Genomic DNA, 18,802 nt, shown 5'->3' with positions numbered 1-18,802 from the left:
TCCTTCTTTGTCTCCTCACAAGTTCCTTAGCCTCTCAAATTCCTTGGCCGCTAACTCTCTCTCATTCAGAGCTGCTTCTCTACTCTCGTTGGTGTTCCCCCTCTCTCTGTCCACCGGAACCTTCTCCTTCCTCTACTTCCCTCCTCTCTCCCCAAATTACCCGAATTGCCACTCCAACACCACTCACTACCGTGGACCGTTATGTTCTTCCTCATATTCTACAGTTTCTCCTATTTCACTCTCTAATCAAAAAACTCCAAATCGGTTCATGTTACCACGGAAAATAATCGAATGGATCACAGACCGTGCATTTGATTTGTCGTCGAACTGTACGGTCCAAGTGGCCTTCTGAAGCCACTCTACTATGGCCTCTGTGTTGAACCGTCGACGAGCTCGACGAGCTCTGAATTCTGAGCAACAAACAAGGTAGATAAATTTGATGCTTGTACTTTCAAATTCGAATCCCTAATTTGTAAATCTGAATGAGTGAATGCACACCTATGCTTACACACACACGTACGTATGGGTGGACAAAAAGAAGATGATGAAATTGAAAGCCTAAATTGAGAGCAGACAAAGCAGATCTGACAGAATGGCCGGCGAAGAGAAGAAGAAGAAGAAGAACGCTACGAAAACGTATTGATGATTCGAAAATACAAGTTCAAAAAAGACACAGGTCCCGCTCTCTTGCTGTTTTATTAAGGACTACTCTATTAATTAAGTAATAGAAGAGAGAAAGGAGATGGAAAGCAAAAGAAGAGAAGAGAGAAAGCTTGGCCGTCGGCTGCGCCGATGCCGGCAGCCGACGGCATGACGAAGAGAAGGAAGAGGGATGCAAAGAAGAGAAGATGCAATTTGGTGGAAAAAAATTAAAAATTATTTTCGATTTTAAAATTACCTAATATTCTTAGTTATTTGAGGTTCAAGTGGTCGAGAGTATTTTTTCTCTTTAGGGTTAGTGGGTAATTATCGTTTCAAATTTTTGGGTGGTAAAGTGTCATAGGGCAAACTTGGGAAGAAATATGTGGTCCGCCTGTTCGGCGTTAATAATTGATTAATTAATAAATGTAAGAATCACAGTGAAACAGGCTTCCAAAGTTGTGGGATCCACTTGTATATATTATAGCATAAATCTAACTATAAGTGTAAAAAAGACATAATTCTCTCACATTAAATTAGAGGACACCTATTAAGAAAATTAATCATAAAGATAAAAGCAATCTAATAAAGTATTTTCTTACACCAATCTAATAGACACTATAATCCTATAAATCTTAAACCTTTTCTTTTCATGGATTTTATATTTATGAGAGACGTTTAAAACCTCTCAATATTTTTAAAGGATCAAGTTACTGTAACACAAATTTTATACAAATTTATAACCATTGATTCATAATAATTCAATGGCTTAGTAATTGCTTAGCGGTTTGAAAAATAATTAATTCTAACTTCTCATCAAAATCTATTAGATTACATTGAATCAAAGGTTATGAATTTGTGTCAAAAATTTGTGGTATAATAGTCTAACCTATTTTAAAAGCATTTTTTAATAAAAAATATTTGACGTATATTATTTTAAAAGTAAACAATACCAAATGAGCTCCAATCTAAATGATTAAATTTTGGTCTTTTGGGTACCCGCATGTTAATTATAGCATGCATGACTCATATATTACTCCATTAAACTTTTCGAAGGTCCCAATCGGTCAAATATTAACATGTATCACATTAACACGCTTTCAATTAAATGAATGAGAGTGACATTTTCTGTACCCCCAGGCCCCAACAGCCCTTCATCCTACTTTTCAACGTGTTTCACTAAATGCATGATTGACGAGCGAATCCAAAGTTACAAAATTGATGATGACATGAGGGCCTGTTCTTCAGTTTTGCCATTGATGATAGCCTTGTGCAATATGGGGAAATAAAGTATCAAGTATTCAAACTTGGACATGTAGATGAGAGGCGGTTGAGGATATCCTGTTATATACGTAAACCAAGTTTTAAAACCCGTCGGTCAACTGGTAATGTCAGCATGTAAAAAAGTTTAAAATCTAGTAAAAACACACTTAAAATTCTATAAGTTCCTATAGGTTTGAAATCTGCAAAAAAAACCCTCAAATGCAAATCGGCAATCAACAACCCAGGCCAAAATGACCTGTTTCCAATGTCGACAACACTCCCCATCACCACGAAAACACTTTCCTTAGCCTCCTAGCCAAAACCCATCTCACCCACCCACTCGTCTCGCCAATCGCACACACAGTTGTGGTTGCACCACTATTTTTGGATTTCTAGTCGTTTCACTCATCGGAAATTGCCTTCATCACCATCTTTAGACTCATTTGCCATTCCTCTTCAAAACTCCAACATCCTAGCCACCAATTGCTCGTCGATTGTATCCTCAAGCTAGCAAGGCGCCATGCATTTTGCAATTTTTATAATTACCCCACCGAAAACCACCTCTATCGCCACCTTAGACTCACGGCCTGTATTATTCAAAACCCCATCCCAGCCACCAATTGTTGGTCGGTGGTCGGCCGGATCGGGTCGGGTTTTAAAACCTTGCGTTAAACTTCATATTAATGTTGTCTCTATTTCATAGTTCAAGCTCTGGGTGAATAGTTTAACATGACAACATTATACTCAAATCGATTCTCTTAATTTATCAGTCACCCTTCAGTAGGAAAAAATGTGGTACTAACCTTCCCGGTAGCAGGGTGGGGTGATAGGGATCTGGGGTGTGTAATCAAGAGGTCTTAAGTTTGATTCTGCTTGATGCTTATAAGGGTAGCCACTAAAAGGTTTATCCGGTTGTTAACTTCAAAGCTCGGGGATTAATCGGATGTGCAAAACTGACCAGACACCCCTAGTCACCCAAAAAAAAAAAAAAAAAAAAAAAATGTGGTACTAAACTAGATAGATTGGAATGATTGGATAAAAAATAATACTATATACGTATTCTCTACTTAGGACCATATGCAAGATTGATGATATTGTCATGAAAGTCGATGTTTTATCAAAGATAGTGGATAATGTTAAGAAAGTTAGGTATAAACAACAGTTGAATTCAAGCAATAAATTCGTAGACATATATAGGACCTACCACCCACGAGAAAATTCAGTTTAACCTTGTGAAGACATTCAAGCATGAATCAATCCCTCTGAAGCATATTTTGTTTGGATTCGAATGAATACAATGTTATAGAACTTGATTAATGAATCAATACCATAGATTGACTATTCTTGTACTAATTGTTCTCGACTCAAATTTATAGTCCGTTCGTTTTCTATCTATCTCATAATTTGTCATTGTAAAGACATGAATCTTACTTAATTATATATTATAGGGCCAGTGTTACTGACACCGCTAAATTACAAACACATAACTATTACCTTCACCAATTTGGAAATTAACTATTTAATCCTTTATCTTCAATTTCTATAATTACAAAACAATATTTCATTAAAATTTTATACAATTTATAAAATTATATAACAATATAATTTCCAAAAAAAGAAAAAAAATAAAAATTGTAAGAAAAATAAAAAATTAAGAAAATTTGAAAAACTGGAAAAAAAAAAAAATTTGGTAGGAATCGCACTTGGCCAAGTATGATCCAGGCCAACTTATTTTAATTTTCATTTTTTTCAAATTTTTCAAATTTTTTTATTTTAGTAACTGACTTTATTTAATTTTTTTTTTAAAAAATAAAACCTAAAATTAATATAAACCAAACTAGGGGTGAAAAATATATTTAATAAAGTTTGGGTGGAAAAATGTTATTCATTCTCATAAAAAATTATAAAGTCAAATAGTAAATGGTATTATAATCTTTTCGTAGATTTACCCCTGTCAGGTAACAAAATCCATAGTCAGAGATTGACGATGGGTGGGAAATTGTTTTTTTTTTTTTTTTTCCCCAAAGTTTATGGGTGGAAAAGTAATTACAGCAAACCTTGGGTGGGAAATGTTATTCACTTTAATTTTTTCTATATATAATGGGACGATGAATATGACTTCATTGGTAGAAGAAATGTCGTCTCGGGCTTTGAAGATACGATGTTTAGGTGTTAATTAATTGATTGAATTATAAAAGTTAATCAAAGTATAAGTGATAAACATCGCATAATTCTCTCACAGCTCATTGCTGTAGAAAATATAATACAAGTACCCCATCCCCATGTCGAAAATTGAAAGAGCATCTTTGCAGAATGCGTGTGGACCAATGTTCAAAAGACAAAACACCATGTGAAATTGAATATAAATTCATAAAAAGATGATAAATATTATATATTATGTCTCGCACACTTCTTTCCACACATGTTAACCACTATACTTCACGATGTGTTCCTTTATAAATAGGCAGTGAGAGAAAGCAACAATATTGCAAAACTCCATGGCAAGGACAAGCATTAACCTTCTTTGTGCTATAATCTTGTGTGCAATCGCTCTCAGTTCAGTTGGGTGCTATGCAGCTCAGTCGAAGAAACTATTGTTTGTGTTTGGAGACTCACTCTTCGATCCAGGCAACAACCAGTACCTCAATAGTTCAGCGAAACCCGCATCAACATGGTATCCTTATGGAATTGACATGAACAACAAATCCACTGGCAGATTTTCAGATGGCCTTATAGTTCCTGATTACATCGGTAAGATCTTTGTCTGTTTGTCAATTTATTTCTTTCGCTAGTTAAACTATTAATTTGTTAAGTTAAAGATGTTGATGAATGTATTTCACTCCTTGAATTTTCAGCCCAATTTGCAAACCTTTCAGTGGTTCCTCCATACCTGCAACCAGGAGCAGATTTAACAAATGGAGCTAACTTTGCTTCTGCCGCAGGTGGTGTTCTAGACGTCAATAATGGAGTGGTATGTTTTTTATTTCTCCTTTTTTAGAGAAAAATATCAACAAAGTAAGTTAGAAACTGTTGTTTTCTTTTGAATTTTTTAGCCACCTTTCCAGCTAAGTTTCTGAGGTTATTCATTGAAGGGCTCAGGTTTTATTTCTCTCTCATGGTTCCATAGACTGTCGGCAACAAATTTAGGAGATGTTCTAATCATCAATAGTGTCAACTTCAATAAGTTCCCGTACTATAGGGTCCATTTCTACACCATTTTAATATATTTTTTTCATAATACATCTTATATATTTTCCGTGGTTTCAGCTGATCTTAAACAACAGTTGCCTATTTCAAGACGGTGCAAAATTAATATCAAAGAAAGTAGGTGCGCAAGAAGCCCAAAGATTTTAGGTAGTTCTGTGTACTTATTCAGCCGCGGAGGCAACGATTACTTTCGGTATGACTCCAGCACGCTGATCCACTCATTCTGAAAGAGTAGTATACATGCGCATGGTGGTAGCCATACAAATGGCTTCAGGTAACATATATTCTGACGCCATTTTAGGTCTATTCCGATGAGTTCTTTGCGTCGGGGAAGGCTGTATTTCCCACAGTATATGTTGTACTGAAACTTGTTGTATTGATTTGCAGGAAATATATAATATGGGAGGAAGGAAATTTGCGATCCAGAGTGTTGGACCGTTAGGTTGCTTCCCGTTATAAAAGCAGTGCACACCGATACAAATGGCTCTTGTGTTGAAAATTTCTTAACGCAGCAAATCAAACAACAAAGCTTTATCTAATCAGCTCAGCAAGATGGCCAAAGAATTATCTGGATTCAAATATTCGATCATGGACTACTTCTTAATCTCCTTTACCGAATTAATAACCCTACAAAATATGGTAATATTAAGTTATATGCAGTCAAAAAAATTATATATGTTTATGTCTACTGTCTAGTTTGAACTTAATGCACTTCAATTTTCTGTGCTTGATTATGTTTTGAAGGGTTCAAGGAAGGGAAAATTGCATGTTGTGGCAGTGGACATATATGGACTGAACTGTGGAGGAGGTTCATACAAGTTATGCAGTATCCAGTACTATCTGTTTCTTGATGGCGGCCATACATCTCAGAAGGCAAATCTTCAGATTGCAGAGCTAATATGAGTGAGTACCAAATGTAACTGGACCTTATAATGTAAGCAACTATTTGAGCTTCCTTGATAAGATTATTTAGTGAATAAATTATCATATTTAATATGTTTTCTTTTAAATAATGTATTTTTTGGAGCAATAATAATGTAGACTTATTTTCAATATCTTTTGTTTACAATTGAATCATATAACAGACAAAATTATAAAAGTTGATGAATTTGTCTTTTGTTTTTTGTATTTAACTACCAAAAAGTTTGAAAACTACCGTTACCCACTTTCCGTGAAGATATTAATAAAACCCATTAACTCACTGATACAGTAACTGTAAAATTAAAAATACCCTTGACTATTTGAATCTGAAAATAACTAAGCTATTTAGGTATTTCAAATCTAAAATAATTTAAAAAAAAATTCATCCGTTTTCTCCCAATTGCATCTTCTCTTCTTTCCATCCCTCTTTCCTTCTCTTTGTCCATGCCGTCATGCCGGCAGCCGACGACCAAGCTTTCTCTCTTCTTCCTTTTCTTCTCTCTCTCAACATCACTTGCTTATGTCTACACTACCAAAAGAATAATCAGTTCATAACACAATCACATTCACATGCAAACCTGTAATTTGCCCTTCATCAAGCATCCGCTTGCGCTCAGCCTCCTCCCTCGATATCTCCAACTTCTAGCCCTCAAGTCCTCCTTTTCTCCTCACAATGTTCCTTAGCCTCTCAACTTCCTTGGCCGCTAACTCTCTCTCATTCAGAGCTGCTTCTCTACTCTCGTTGGTGTTTCCCACTCTCTCTGTCCACCGGAACCTTCTCCTTCCTCTACTTTTTCCTCCTCTCCCCCAAATTCACCGAATTGCCACTCTCACCACCACTACCACTCCGTGGACCGTTATGTTCTTCCTCAATCTCCACAGTTTTTCCTATTTCACTCTCTTAATCAAAAAACTCCAAATCGGTATCATGTTACCACGGAAAATAATGCGAATGGCATCCCAGACCGTGCATTTGATTTGCTCGTCGAACTGTACGGTCCATGTGCCTTCTGAAGCCACTCTACTATGGCCTCTGGTTGAACCTTCGACGAGCTCGAGAGCTCTGAATTCTGGAGACAAACAACAAGGTAGATAAATTTGATGCTTGTACTTTCAAATTCGAATCCCTAATTTGTAAATCTGAATGAGTGAATGCACACCTATGCTTACCACACACCGTACGTATGGGTGGACAAAAAAAGATGTGAAATTGAAAGCCTAAATTGAGAGGCAGACAAAGCAGATCTGACGAATGGCCGCGAAGAAGAAGAAGAAGAAAAACGCTACGAAAACGTATTGATGATTCGAAAATACAAGTTCAAAAAAGACACAGGTCCCGCTCTCTTGCTGTTTATTAAGGAACTACTCTATTAATTAAGTAATAGAAGAGAGAGAAGGAGATGGAAAGCAAAAAGAGAAGAGAAGAGAGAAAGCTTGGCCGTCGGCTGCGCCGATGCCGGCAGCCGACGCATACGGAAAGGAAGAGGGATGCAAAGAGAGAAGATGCAATTTGGTGGAAAAAAATTAAAAATTATTTTCGATTTTAAAATTACCTAATATTCTTAGTTATTTGAGGTTCAAGTGGTCGAGAGTATTTTTTTCTCTTTAGGTTAGTGGGTAATTATCGTTTTCAAATTTTTTGGGTGGTAAAGTGTCAAGGGCAAACTTTGGAAGAAATATGTGGCTCCGCCGTTTCGGCGTTAATTAAATTGATTATTAATAAATGTTTAAGAATCACAGTGAAACAGGCTTCCAAAGTTTGTGGATCATCATTGTTATATTTATAGCAATAAATCTAACTATAAGTTTAAAAAGCACATAATTCTCTCACATTAAATTAGAAGACACCTATTAAGAAATTAATCATAAGAGATAAAGCAATCTAATTAAAGTATTTTCTTACACCAATCAATAGACACTTATAATCCTATAAATCTTAAACCTTTTCTTTTCATGGTTTCTATATTTATGAGAGACGTTTAAAACCTCTCAATATTTTTAAAGGATCAAGTTACTGTAACACAAATTTTTTATACAAATTTATAACCATTGATTCATAATAATTCAATGGCTATTAATTGCTTAGCGGTTTGAAAAATAATTAATTCTAACTTCTCATCAAAATCTATAGATTACATTGAATCAAAGGTTATGAATTTGTGTCAAAAATTGTGTTATAATTCTAACCTATTTTTAAAAGCATTTTTTATAAAAAAAAATATTTGAACGTATATTATTTAAAAGTATTACACATACCAATGAGCTCCAATCTAAATGATTAAATTTTGGTCTTTTGGGTACCCGCATGTTATTTAGACATGCATGCACTCATATATTCTTATCCATTAAACTTTTCGAAGGTCCCAATCGGTCAAATATTAACATGTCACATTAACACGCTTTCAATTAATGAATGAGGATGACATTCTGTACCCCCGCCCCAACAGCCCTTCATCCCTTTTCACACGTGTTTCACATACATTGTTGACAGCGAATCCAAATTCACAAATTGTGAGATGACATGAGGGCCTGTTCTTCAGTTTTGCCTATTGATGTAGCCTTGTGCATATGGGGAAATAAAGTATCAAGTATTCAAACTTGGACATTGTAGATGAGAGGCGGTTGAGGATATCCTGTTTATATACGTTAAACCATGTTTTAAAACCCGTCGGTCAAACTGGTAATGTCAGCATGTAAAAAAGTTTAAAATCTAGTAAAAACACACTTAAAATTCTATAAGTTCCTATGGTTTGAAATCTTGCAAAAAAACCCTCAAATGCAATCGGCAATCAACACCCAGGCCAAATGACCTGTTCCAATGTCGACAACACTCCCCATCACCACGAAAACACTTTCCTTAGCCTCCTAGCCAAACCCATCTCACCCCACCCCCACTCTCGCTCGCCAATCGCCAACAACAGTTTGTGTTTGCCACCTCACTATTTTTGCGATTTCTAGTCGTTTCACTCATCGGAAATTGCCTTCATCACCATCTTTAGACTCATTTGCCATTCCTCTTCAAAACTCCCAACATCCTAGCCCCAATTGCTCTCGATTGTCATCCTCAATTGCTAGCAAGGCGCCATGCATTTTGCAATTTTTTATAATTTCACCCACCGAAAACCACCTCTATCGCCACCTTAGACTCATCGCCTGTATTATTCAAAACCCCACCCCAGCCACCATTGTTGGTCGTGGTCGCCGGTCGGGTCGGGTTTTAAAACCTTGCGTTAAACTTCATATTATGTTTGATCCTTATTTCATAGTTCAAGCTCTGGGTTGAATAGTTTATCAACATGACTACATTATACTCAAATCGATTCTCTTATTTCAAGTCACCCTTCGTAGGAAAAAATGTGGTACTAACCATTCCCGGTAGCAGGTGGGGTGAGGGGACTCTGGGGTGTATTACTCAGAGGTCTTATTTTGATTCTGCTTGATTGCTTATAAGGGTCCCACTAAAAGGTTTTACCGTTGTTAACTTCAAACTCGGGGTTTCGGATGTGCAAAACTGACCCAGACACCCCTAGTCACCAAAAAAAAAAAAAAAAAAAAAAAAAAATGTGGTACTAAACTAGTTAATTGGATATGATTGGATAAAAAATAATACTTATATACGTATCTCTACTTAGGACCATATGCAAGATTGATGATATTTTGTCATGAAAGTCGATGTTTTATCAAAGATATGGATAATGTTAAAGAAAGTTAGGTTTAACAACAGTTGAATTCAAGCAATAAATTCGTAGACTATATAGACCTACCACCCACGAGAAAATTCAGTTTAACCTTGTGAAACTTCAATGCATGAATCAATCCCTCTTGACATATTTTGTTTGGATTCGCAATGAAATACATCATGTTATAGAACTTGATTCAATGAATCATACCATAGATTGACTATTCTTTGTACTATTTGTATTCTCGACTCAATATAGTCCGTTCGTTTCTATCTATCTCATAATTTGTCATTGTAAGACATGAGATATCTATTCACAAAGTGAATTTTATTTATATATTCAGTGTTAGAAGTTAAATTTGTCCCATATTGTCAATTAATAGACTGTTGTGATACTATATATGTATATATATAGTTAAACTCTTTCCTCCTTTAAACTAGCTTTGTTTTGCCACTGTTTTGACTTGAAAGCTGGACCACTCTTCTCCATTCACGTAAGCTAATGCAAAATCAATTTTATTTGTTCTTGCAAAAGATGCACATCGACACAAAAGAAACTAACCGAAAACGAGTTAAAAATCTCTAAAGACATATATGATTGTTATTTCTTTGTTTTTAATATAAAATTCAATCTTAGTGGTGAAGAAAGTTAAATCTATAATGGTGAAGAATTAAGTTATAAAAACCCTAAGCTGACAATCGAGATTTGCTCCCTTTCTGAGTTCTGAGTTTAAACTTTGGGGTCACCTATTACAATAATATTGTGGATTACTTGGTCATTTGGGTTTGTAGTGTATTCAATAAATCTGAGAGATTAGTTGATTGTACATAAATTAACCCAAACATTATAGTTACCCAAAAAAAAAAAAAAAAAAAAAGTTAGGTTGTAACATGTTATGGACCACCACATGGAATAAGTGTTATTAATGAATAATAATCCCTATGTCCAAAAACATTAATTGTGATTAATTGTCTAATCTGTGAAAATGAAGCAGTGGTCCTATATAAATATGTCGATTCACCTCTCCCTTGCAAAGCATATTTTTGTTTGGTTTCTAAAACCAATACGTGTAAGATCACCTTATACTGCTTCATTCAATGATCGTATGAAAAACGAGCCAAAATTCTCTACAACAGAAAATTCATAAGAATGGTGATAATGGAGACAGTTAGTTAGGTTCAACAGAAATTCAATTCAACTGTAAATTTGTTGACCACCGCAAGGAAATTCTTGGATGTTTATGCAAAAGATGAACCAGTGGTCCACAATCAAGCAAATGTGAATTCAGGGATTTTTTCTTATTATTAATAATAGTAGATACATATGATCTAATTTTAGTAATTATTTAAATGAATTTATTTTTTGTGCTACAAGATCGTGCAATGGAAAATATACATTCGGATTAATGTGTAAGAATAAAGTCATATCGCATAAAGAGATGCGATATTTACGTGGTTCGATATAACTCGTTTACATCCACGAATGAGAGAAATCCTATGGTCAATACATAATTAATAGAGTTCAACCCAGTGCTTAGAGCGGAAACAATCTTACAATCCTAGTTTCTAAGACACTTTACATGTTTAACAACTTTACATCCTATATCTTGTACTCTCATATTCTCTGGTAACCTTGAATTGATTCCCACTCCTATATTTATAGTGTAGAGAGACATTATTTCTAATAGGATTACACTTCAATTTCGAATATGACCCTCATATTCTATTTCTATTTGTAATCGTATTCTTTATTAATAATTTTCCTAAAGACATACACATTTTTAGAACAATAGAAAACAGTCATAATATCCGAACATGTTATTCATCCACCAACGGTATGTATACAAAGTAGTCACCTACCATTTTGTGACTTACACGGTCCATTGGGCTTGTAGGGTGTTCAATAAAATCTCGGATTAGTTAAGGTCACGTAAGTTAACCTGGACACCTCATTATCAAATAATAATAATAATAATAATAATAATAAAATAAAAGTTTGCTAGGTTTAACAAAATTCAAATTGAATTGATAAATTTGTACAAGTATATAGGACCACCAATCAAAATACATATAATCCAGAGACAATTTAACTCTAATTCTGATAAAATTTGAGGTGGATCTGACTCCTCACCCAATAGACTTTATTGAATAGGAGATTACTCCCTCTTATAAACCGTAAGCTTGAACGTGCCTAGTCGGTGTGGACTCGAACACTCCACCTCATGGTCAGGCCCATATGTTGGGTCATTCTGTTTACTGGAGATAGTTGTCGGCTCTAACTTCTCATCCGCTGGTCAAGCACAGTTCAACTGATTTGGACTCTGATACCATGATATAATTTGAGGTGGAAGTTTATGCAAAGACGAACCAGTGGTCTACCATCAAGCAAATGTCAATTCAGAGAAAAAAAAAAATTCTTATATTCATAATAGATACATGTGATCTCGTTTTGGTTGTACTTATTTAAATGAATTTAATTTTGTTGTTCATCTACCAATGGTATGTTTATAGAGGATAACGTATATATAATCGAAAAGCACATGAAATGAGGACTCTTTTTGCAATTTATTGAACTTATAAATCAAATTCATAAATAGAGACATCTTGAGAAATAAAAATGGTCTTACTTGACTATTTACATGTGTAATCCTTTCTGGCACCATAAACCCTAGCTAGCACAAATGTAGAAAATTAACCACGTGATATGGTGCAAGATTTTTTTTTTTTTTTTTTTTTTTTTTTTTTTTTTTTTTTTTTTTTTTAAGAAAAAAGATCTAACAGCAATACCACTATAATATGGCAAGGAAGGCTCAAAGCAAAGAAAACAACTACAGTGTGTAATTGTGATTTGTGTATTGATTGCAAGTCGAAGCAAGTTTGTTCTCTACTTATTGTTACTTTTATGTAACCCTTTCTAGCGCGACGGAATGTATGATATAAAAATCATAAGCTCTTGTTTGTCTTTGGAGATTCACTCTTTGCACAGGCAACAATCCGTATCTTCCCGCAAATGAAGGTGGGTTTCCTACGGGGACTCTTTGGCCCTACGGGATGACCTTCTTGAAAAGCCCACTGGAAGAATCTCTGATGGCCGTCTACTCCCCGACTCATTGGTATGTACCTAAAGCTAGCTACCTGGTTCTGGAATAAATAATATTCTCAGAATTACTTTGGGAAGACATTAATGTAATAATAATATTCTAAAATATGAACTTGGTTACTGCTGCGCAACTAATGCAAATTGAGACTACCAGTACCATACCTGGAGAAGGAGGTGTATTTATTGATGGAATCAACTTTGCTTCAGCCGGGGCAGGTGTTCTTGGCGAGAGTGAGACGGCGGTAATCTTCTTCTTCTTCCTCAGTGTGTTTCATGTCAGCACATATATATTATATATAAAGTTTTTTGTACATGTTTCAGATTAACCTTGGAGTACAATTCAATATTTCAAGACCTTCGTACAACATTGGAACAGATATTAGGCCACAGGAAACCAAAGTCTTTTGCACAGATCTGTGTTCTTGTTCACATAGGAGCAACGACTACATGAGGTTAAAACATGAACAGAGATCCTACTCTTTCCGGCAGGTTGAACTTGTAGGGCAGGTGATGGGAATTATACAGCTGCACTCGAAGTAAGATATTTCCAACCCTTATATATTAACTTATGTACATATAATTATATATATTTGCGATTTTTGTAGGAATTTAATGCCTAAGTAAGGAAAATTGGGTTCCAGAATGTTGGACCTTTGGGTTGCATGCCAAATGTCAGACAAAGAACCAATAACGTAGAGGTTGATTGTGTAGATAGATTCATGAGCCAGGCAACATTGCACAACAGTTTCCTAGCTACTGTCCTGGAGCAATTTGAGCTTAAACACCCTGGTTTCAAATATGCATTATTTGATTACTACAATGCTCTTCGTGACAGAACTCTTCATCCCACAGAGCATGGTAATTATCAATGCATCAATCAACCATTGTTTTTTATTGTACGTGTTTAATTAATTGGCAAGATTATTATTAAATTGATTATGGTTTTTTGTTGATCTTCCTTCAGGCTTCAAGGTAGGAAATGTTGCATGCTGTGGCAGTGGAGTACTGAATGGAGAAAATTGCAGTAGTACTCAGGAACATTTCAATTTATGCGAAGATGTGAATGAGTATGTTTATTTTGATGGGGGTCATCATACTGATAGAGCTAACTTTCAACTAGCACAGCTGATGTGGAGAGGACCAAAACATGTCACAGGACCTTGTTACAATGTCGAGATGTTGTTTAATCTCTAAATATATGTAGGCTCGGAGAGATCCAATTAAATAAAGGGGATGCATGCATGTAATATGTCATGTTCCCAGAAAAATAAGGTGATTGGGATTTCTTGTCCGTAGCCATAGGTCTAAGACTCGTGTGACAAAAGTTCTCTTGGGATATCTGATCTTGAGATTGTTGTTAATTTCTAGTTTTCATTTCAGTAATTTCAAAAAAAATCTTTGACAACATTTTAAATTTTCATTTTTAATCATTTCCTGTCACATCAGTTTGTATACAAATCTTTGTAAGATTTGTTTGCACATCAAACATTATTGTAATATATTAAGGACCAATATGATAAGTCAACAATTACATTGATGACGATAGACGATGGTACGTTTAATGTTCGTATCTCATAGACCACATAAAATGCTCATATACTCACAATGTTAACTTGACACAAATTAATTCTTGGATGAGTATATAAAGACAGAAGTACGAGAATTGTGTGTCAAAAGCATACAATATCTTATCCAAAACTTGTGGTGCCGATTGAACATTAATTATTTTTCTTAAATAATTTACTTGAATGGCTCAAGAATGAGACAATCTAGATTAATATGAAACCAAAAAAACAGTAAACACACACAAACCACAAACAGTAAAGAGAAAGAAGAAATATGTGTGATTTACCTTGGTTCACCCAATTAATAGGCTACGTGATATTGTTTCACCTTTCTCGTTTACAATGACTACTATTTACCCTATGATTTTCAATCACACTTATACTAAGAGAAAAAAATGTTTATATACTAAGTTTAAAATATTAAACCTAATAGTACAAGAATTCATATTCCTAAGCCCAAACCCAATAATGAAATAATAACTTAGAGAAATCGTTCAACAACTCTTCATGAAAAAAGCCCAAACTGCCTACAAGCCTAACGACGTTGCCTCTTATTGTTGAATTCCCATCTTAATATTGAAGATGAGGATAGATATATATTTCTCATCAGCCAAACACAATTAGAGAAGAAATCAGTTATTTAAAAGTTTTAAGTGGCCTTTGAACCATAACATAAAGATGATTCTTCAAGTAATTTACAAAATAACCCAAATTCTACTTGTTTGTAAGAAACAAAAAACTTAACACATCAAACAGTGCCCACCACTGGTTAAGTGGCATGGCCCCCAAGCCCACATTCAGTATCCATAAGTCAAACTTTGCTTCTTATATTCACACTCTCCACTCACCATTTTAAAAGCAATTGCCATGTGACCACCACCACCACCACCAAATATTGATTAATGGTTCCTACTTGCAAACTACAACAGGATTCAATGGCAAGTCTGAGATTCCTTTGTTATCGGATACTCTTATTTGTCTTCTTAATCCAATTAGTTGCCATGCTCAGTCAAAGCCTGGAGCTGCAACACGTAAAGCCTTGTTTGTGTTTGGAGACTCCTTGTTTGATCCTGGCAACAACCAGTATCTAAATGTCAGCAGAAAAGGAATTGCAACAACCTTTCCTTATGGAGAAACCTACTTCAAACGCCCCACTGGAAGACTTTCTGATGGCCGCACAGTGCCTGATTTGATTGGTACAACACATTAATAATGTTAGCTAGTCAATTGCTTCAATTGCTTGATGTATCAATGAATTACTTCGAGTGAATTTTGATAGTTTATACTTCATTAAATTGTTGCAGCCCAGTTTGCCAATTTGCCTATACTTGCACCATACCTGCAACCGGGTGCTCATCAATTCACTGATGGGGCAAACTTTGCTTCTGCTGGAGCTGGAGTTCTCGATGAAACTCATCCTGGAACGGTATGCATCTTTGTTTTCTGTATTTTGTATAAAATTAAGTAATATATATAACCTGAACAGAAATTTAACCTATTTGTGTCTCTTTTTTGCAGATACGTCTGAGGTTGCAGCTAAGCTATTTTAAGGATGTGGCGAAATCCCTGAAGCAGAAACTAGGTGAAGCAGAAGCCAATAGGGTGTTGAGGAATGCGGTTTATTTGTTTAGCATTGGAGGCAATGATTACTTCAGCTTTTCTCAGACAAACCCCAGAGCTTCTCAGTCCACCAAGGGTCAATATGTTAAAACAGTCATTGGAAACTTAACATCCGTGCTCAAAGTAAGTCATTTGTCAGAGTTTTAAACTTAATTTTGTAATATTTAGATGATAACTAAGAGTTCATGTTGTAAATTTGTCTGCAGGAGATATATAATATAGGAGGGAGGAAAATTGCATTTCAAAATGCAGGGCCATTGGGTTGCCTACCAGGAATGAAATCTTTTGATCCTAAGCTTGGAAGTGCTTGCTCTGAGGAGCCCTCATCACTAGCAAGACTACACAACAGATATCTAGCTGTTGTCCTTAAGAAGATGTCAACCCAGTTCCCAGGATTCAAATATGCAATATTTGATTACTACAGTGCACTTGGTGACAGAGTTGCTAACCCTTCAAAATATGGTACGTTATGGCCTCAACTTTCATTAAAATGTAATTAATTTTTACATAATCTGTGTTGTAATTTGTTTTCGGGGTTTTATGTTGTGAAGGATTCAAATGTGGGAACACAATAAATGGGACTCAATCCTTTGAGTTATGCAGTAATCCTGGAGAATATGTTTGGTTTGATGGTGGACATACTACAGAAAGAGCTAACACTCAACTAGCTCAGCTGCTTTGGAATGGAGCACCACCAGTCACAGGGCCTCACAATATGAAACAACTTTTTAACCTTTGATTATTAGACTATCTTGTATGCTTATTCAGATTATGCAGTCTGATTAGTTTCAATAAAATTCTTCAGTAACTTGCTCTGGAATCAATCAAATTTCCCTGACAAAACTTTGCCATCTATTATGCTAGCATATTACTAACATGCCTTGTGACTTGTCTTTATCCAAGTCGTTTTCACCAAGTCTGAAGTCAACCTATGAAACTTCAAAGGCACATGAATAAATGTGAACATCCTGACAATGCTGTGAAACGTTTTTATAGATTTCTGATAGAGTTGTCTCCAAGAACAATTAATTCTTCCAAATAACTATAAAATGTAATAATTTTATTAAAACAATGAGAATGTGTACTACATAACTACATAATATCAATGGAATGTGCTGCAGTGCTCTAAGAATAAAATAAGCAGCTGCTCTAATCTGAATACATGTATAAGATAATACAGTGATCAGAGACTGAATAGCTGTTTCATATTTGAAGGCCTCGTGACCAGTGGTGCTCCATTCCAGCACAGCTGAGATAGCCGGGTATTAGTATTTTCTGTAGTATGTCCACCATCAAACCACACATATTCTTTAGGATCACTGCACACCTCAAAAGACTGTGTCCCATTTATTGTTTTCCCACAATTCATTCCTCTGCAAGTCCCACTGCCACAGCAGGCGGCCTTCCCCTCTTTGAATCCTTCACAAAATAAAGCATAGCCAACAAATTACAACACAGATCACGATTAAGGAATATAAGAGGAAGTAAAAATTAATTACATGGCTGATGAAAGTAGAGGTCATAATAACTTACCATATTTTGAAGGGTAAGCAAATCTGTCACCAATTGCATTGTAGCAATCAAAGATGGAATATTTGAATCCTGGCAACTGGGTTGATAGCTTAAGAATACAGCCAGATATCTGTTGTGTAGTCTTGCAAGTGATGAGGGTGCTTCTGAACAAGCACTTCCAAATGTTGGATCAAGTGATTTCATCATTGGTAGGCAACCCAATTTCCCTGCATTTTGGAATGCGATTTTCCTTCCTCCCACATGATATATCTCCTGCAGTGGAATTAACAAAATAAAATTAGAACATGAACTCTTGGTTATCCTCTGATTAGAACAAAATTAAGTTTAAAACTGTGACAAATGTTACTGACTGTGAGCACAGATGTTAAGTTGCCATTAACTGATTTAACATATTGACCCTTGGAGGACTGAGAAGCTTTGCGGTTCATAGAGGAAAAGCTGAAGTAATCATTCCCTCCAATGCTAAACAGATAAACAGCATTCCCCAACACCTTCTTGGCCTCTTTATCACCCTTAAAGTAGCTAAGCTGCAATTTCAGATGTATCTGCAAAACAAAAGAACAACAATCAAACTACTAATTCCCACTATTAAGCCTAACTTTCCACCATGGAAAAACAAAAGGCTTATACTATTCCAGGATGAGTTGCATCGAGAACACTGGCTCCAGCAGAAGCAAAGTTAGTCCCATCAGTGAATTGATGAGTCCCCGGTTGCATGTATGGTGGGAGTATAGGCAAATTGGCAACCTGGGCTGCAACAAATTAGTGAAGTACAGAGTGTGATCAAAATTTGTTCACAGTTGCATATACTTTAAGTAATTTAAACAATTGACTAGCTGACATTATTAATGTGTTATCTCTTTATGTCAGTCATATATTTAGTCAGTGTTGCTTCCAGAGATTTGACCAGCTGTCAAAATTTCTTTCATCTCTTTTGAGTCAATTTTTTCCCTTTTACTCGCTCATACAAAAACTGCTTGACAACCTCTCCTCTCCATTGTCTTCTTCGCAGCTTCCAACTCTCTTTCACCGTAAGTTCTTTTTTTGCTTTTATTTTATTTTATTTACAAGTTTTTTTAATGCGAACTGCCAAATATAGTTTAGTGGATTTTTATTCGAAAATTTAGGGTACGCTCACAAAGTGTTTGACAGTTTAGCCCAACTGGATGTGAAAACTTTTAGTGCGCTGCTTGCGGCTTATGCGCGACAAGGGTGCATGCATGTGGCGAAAAAAGCTCTTTAATGAGATGGGTCGTTTACGAGTGGAACCCAATG

At 35.5% G+C, this 18,802-nt stretch overlaps 2 protein-coding genes across 2 annotated transcripts in view; both read left to right on the top strand.

Annotated features, from left to right (window-relative positions):
* The first annotated feature begins 4,310 nt into the window (after nucleotides 1–4,310).
* LOC116125161 (GDSL esterase/lipase 1-like) overlaps nucleotides 4,311–18,802 on the top strand; it is a 28,325-nt gene continuing 13,833 nt past the window's right edge. The window contains exons 1-2 of the mRNA XM_031410886.1: nucleotides 4,311–4,653; nucleotides 4,758–4,873. Of these exons, the coding sequence (XP_031266746.1) occupies nucleotides 4,401–4,653; nucleotides 4,758–4,873 (369 nt within the window). The 5' untranslated portion in view covers nucleotides 4,311–4,400. The remainder of the gene's footprint in view (nucleotides 4,654–4,757; nucleotides 4,874–18,802) is intronic.
* On the top strand, nucleotides 13,485–14,239 carry LOC116125162 (GDSL esterase/lipase 1-like). The gene is made up of 2 exons (XM_031410888.1): nucleotides 13,485–13,667; nucleotides 13,774–14,239. The coding sequence occupies exons 1-2, from the start codon at nucleotides 13,529–13,531 to the stop codon at nucleotides 14,001–14,003; spliced, it is 369 nt and encodes a 122-aa protein (XP_031266748.1). The 5' UTR covers nucleotides 13,485–13,528; the 3' UTR covers nucleotides 14,004–14,239.

The sequence above is a fragment of the Pistacia vera genome, unplaced genomic scaffold, assembly GCF_008641045.1.
Source record: "Pistacia vera cultivar Batoury unplaced genomic scaffold, PisVer_v2 Contig160, whole genome shotgun sequence".
NCBI classification, from domain to species: Eukaryota; Viridiplantae; Streptophyta; class Magnoliopsida; order Sapindales; family Anacardiaceae; genus Pistacia; species Pistacia vera.
The sequence above is the reverse complement of the archived record's forward strand: the minus strand, read 5'-3'. Positions and strand labels throughout refer to the sequence as shown.

What these genes read in the sequence shown, in the direction of transcription:
- LOC116125162 (XM_031410888.1), top strand. Translation starts at nt 13,529, where the DNA reads ATGAGCCAGGCAACATTGCACAACAGTTTCCTAGCTACTGTCCTGGAG. An exon ending in TCTTCATCCCACAGAGCATG is followed by an intron (nt 13,668 to 13,773) that starts GTAATTATCAAT and finishes ATCTTCCTTCAG; the next exon opens with GCTTCAAGGTAGGAAATGTT.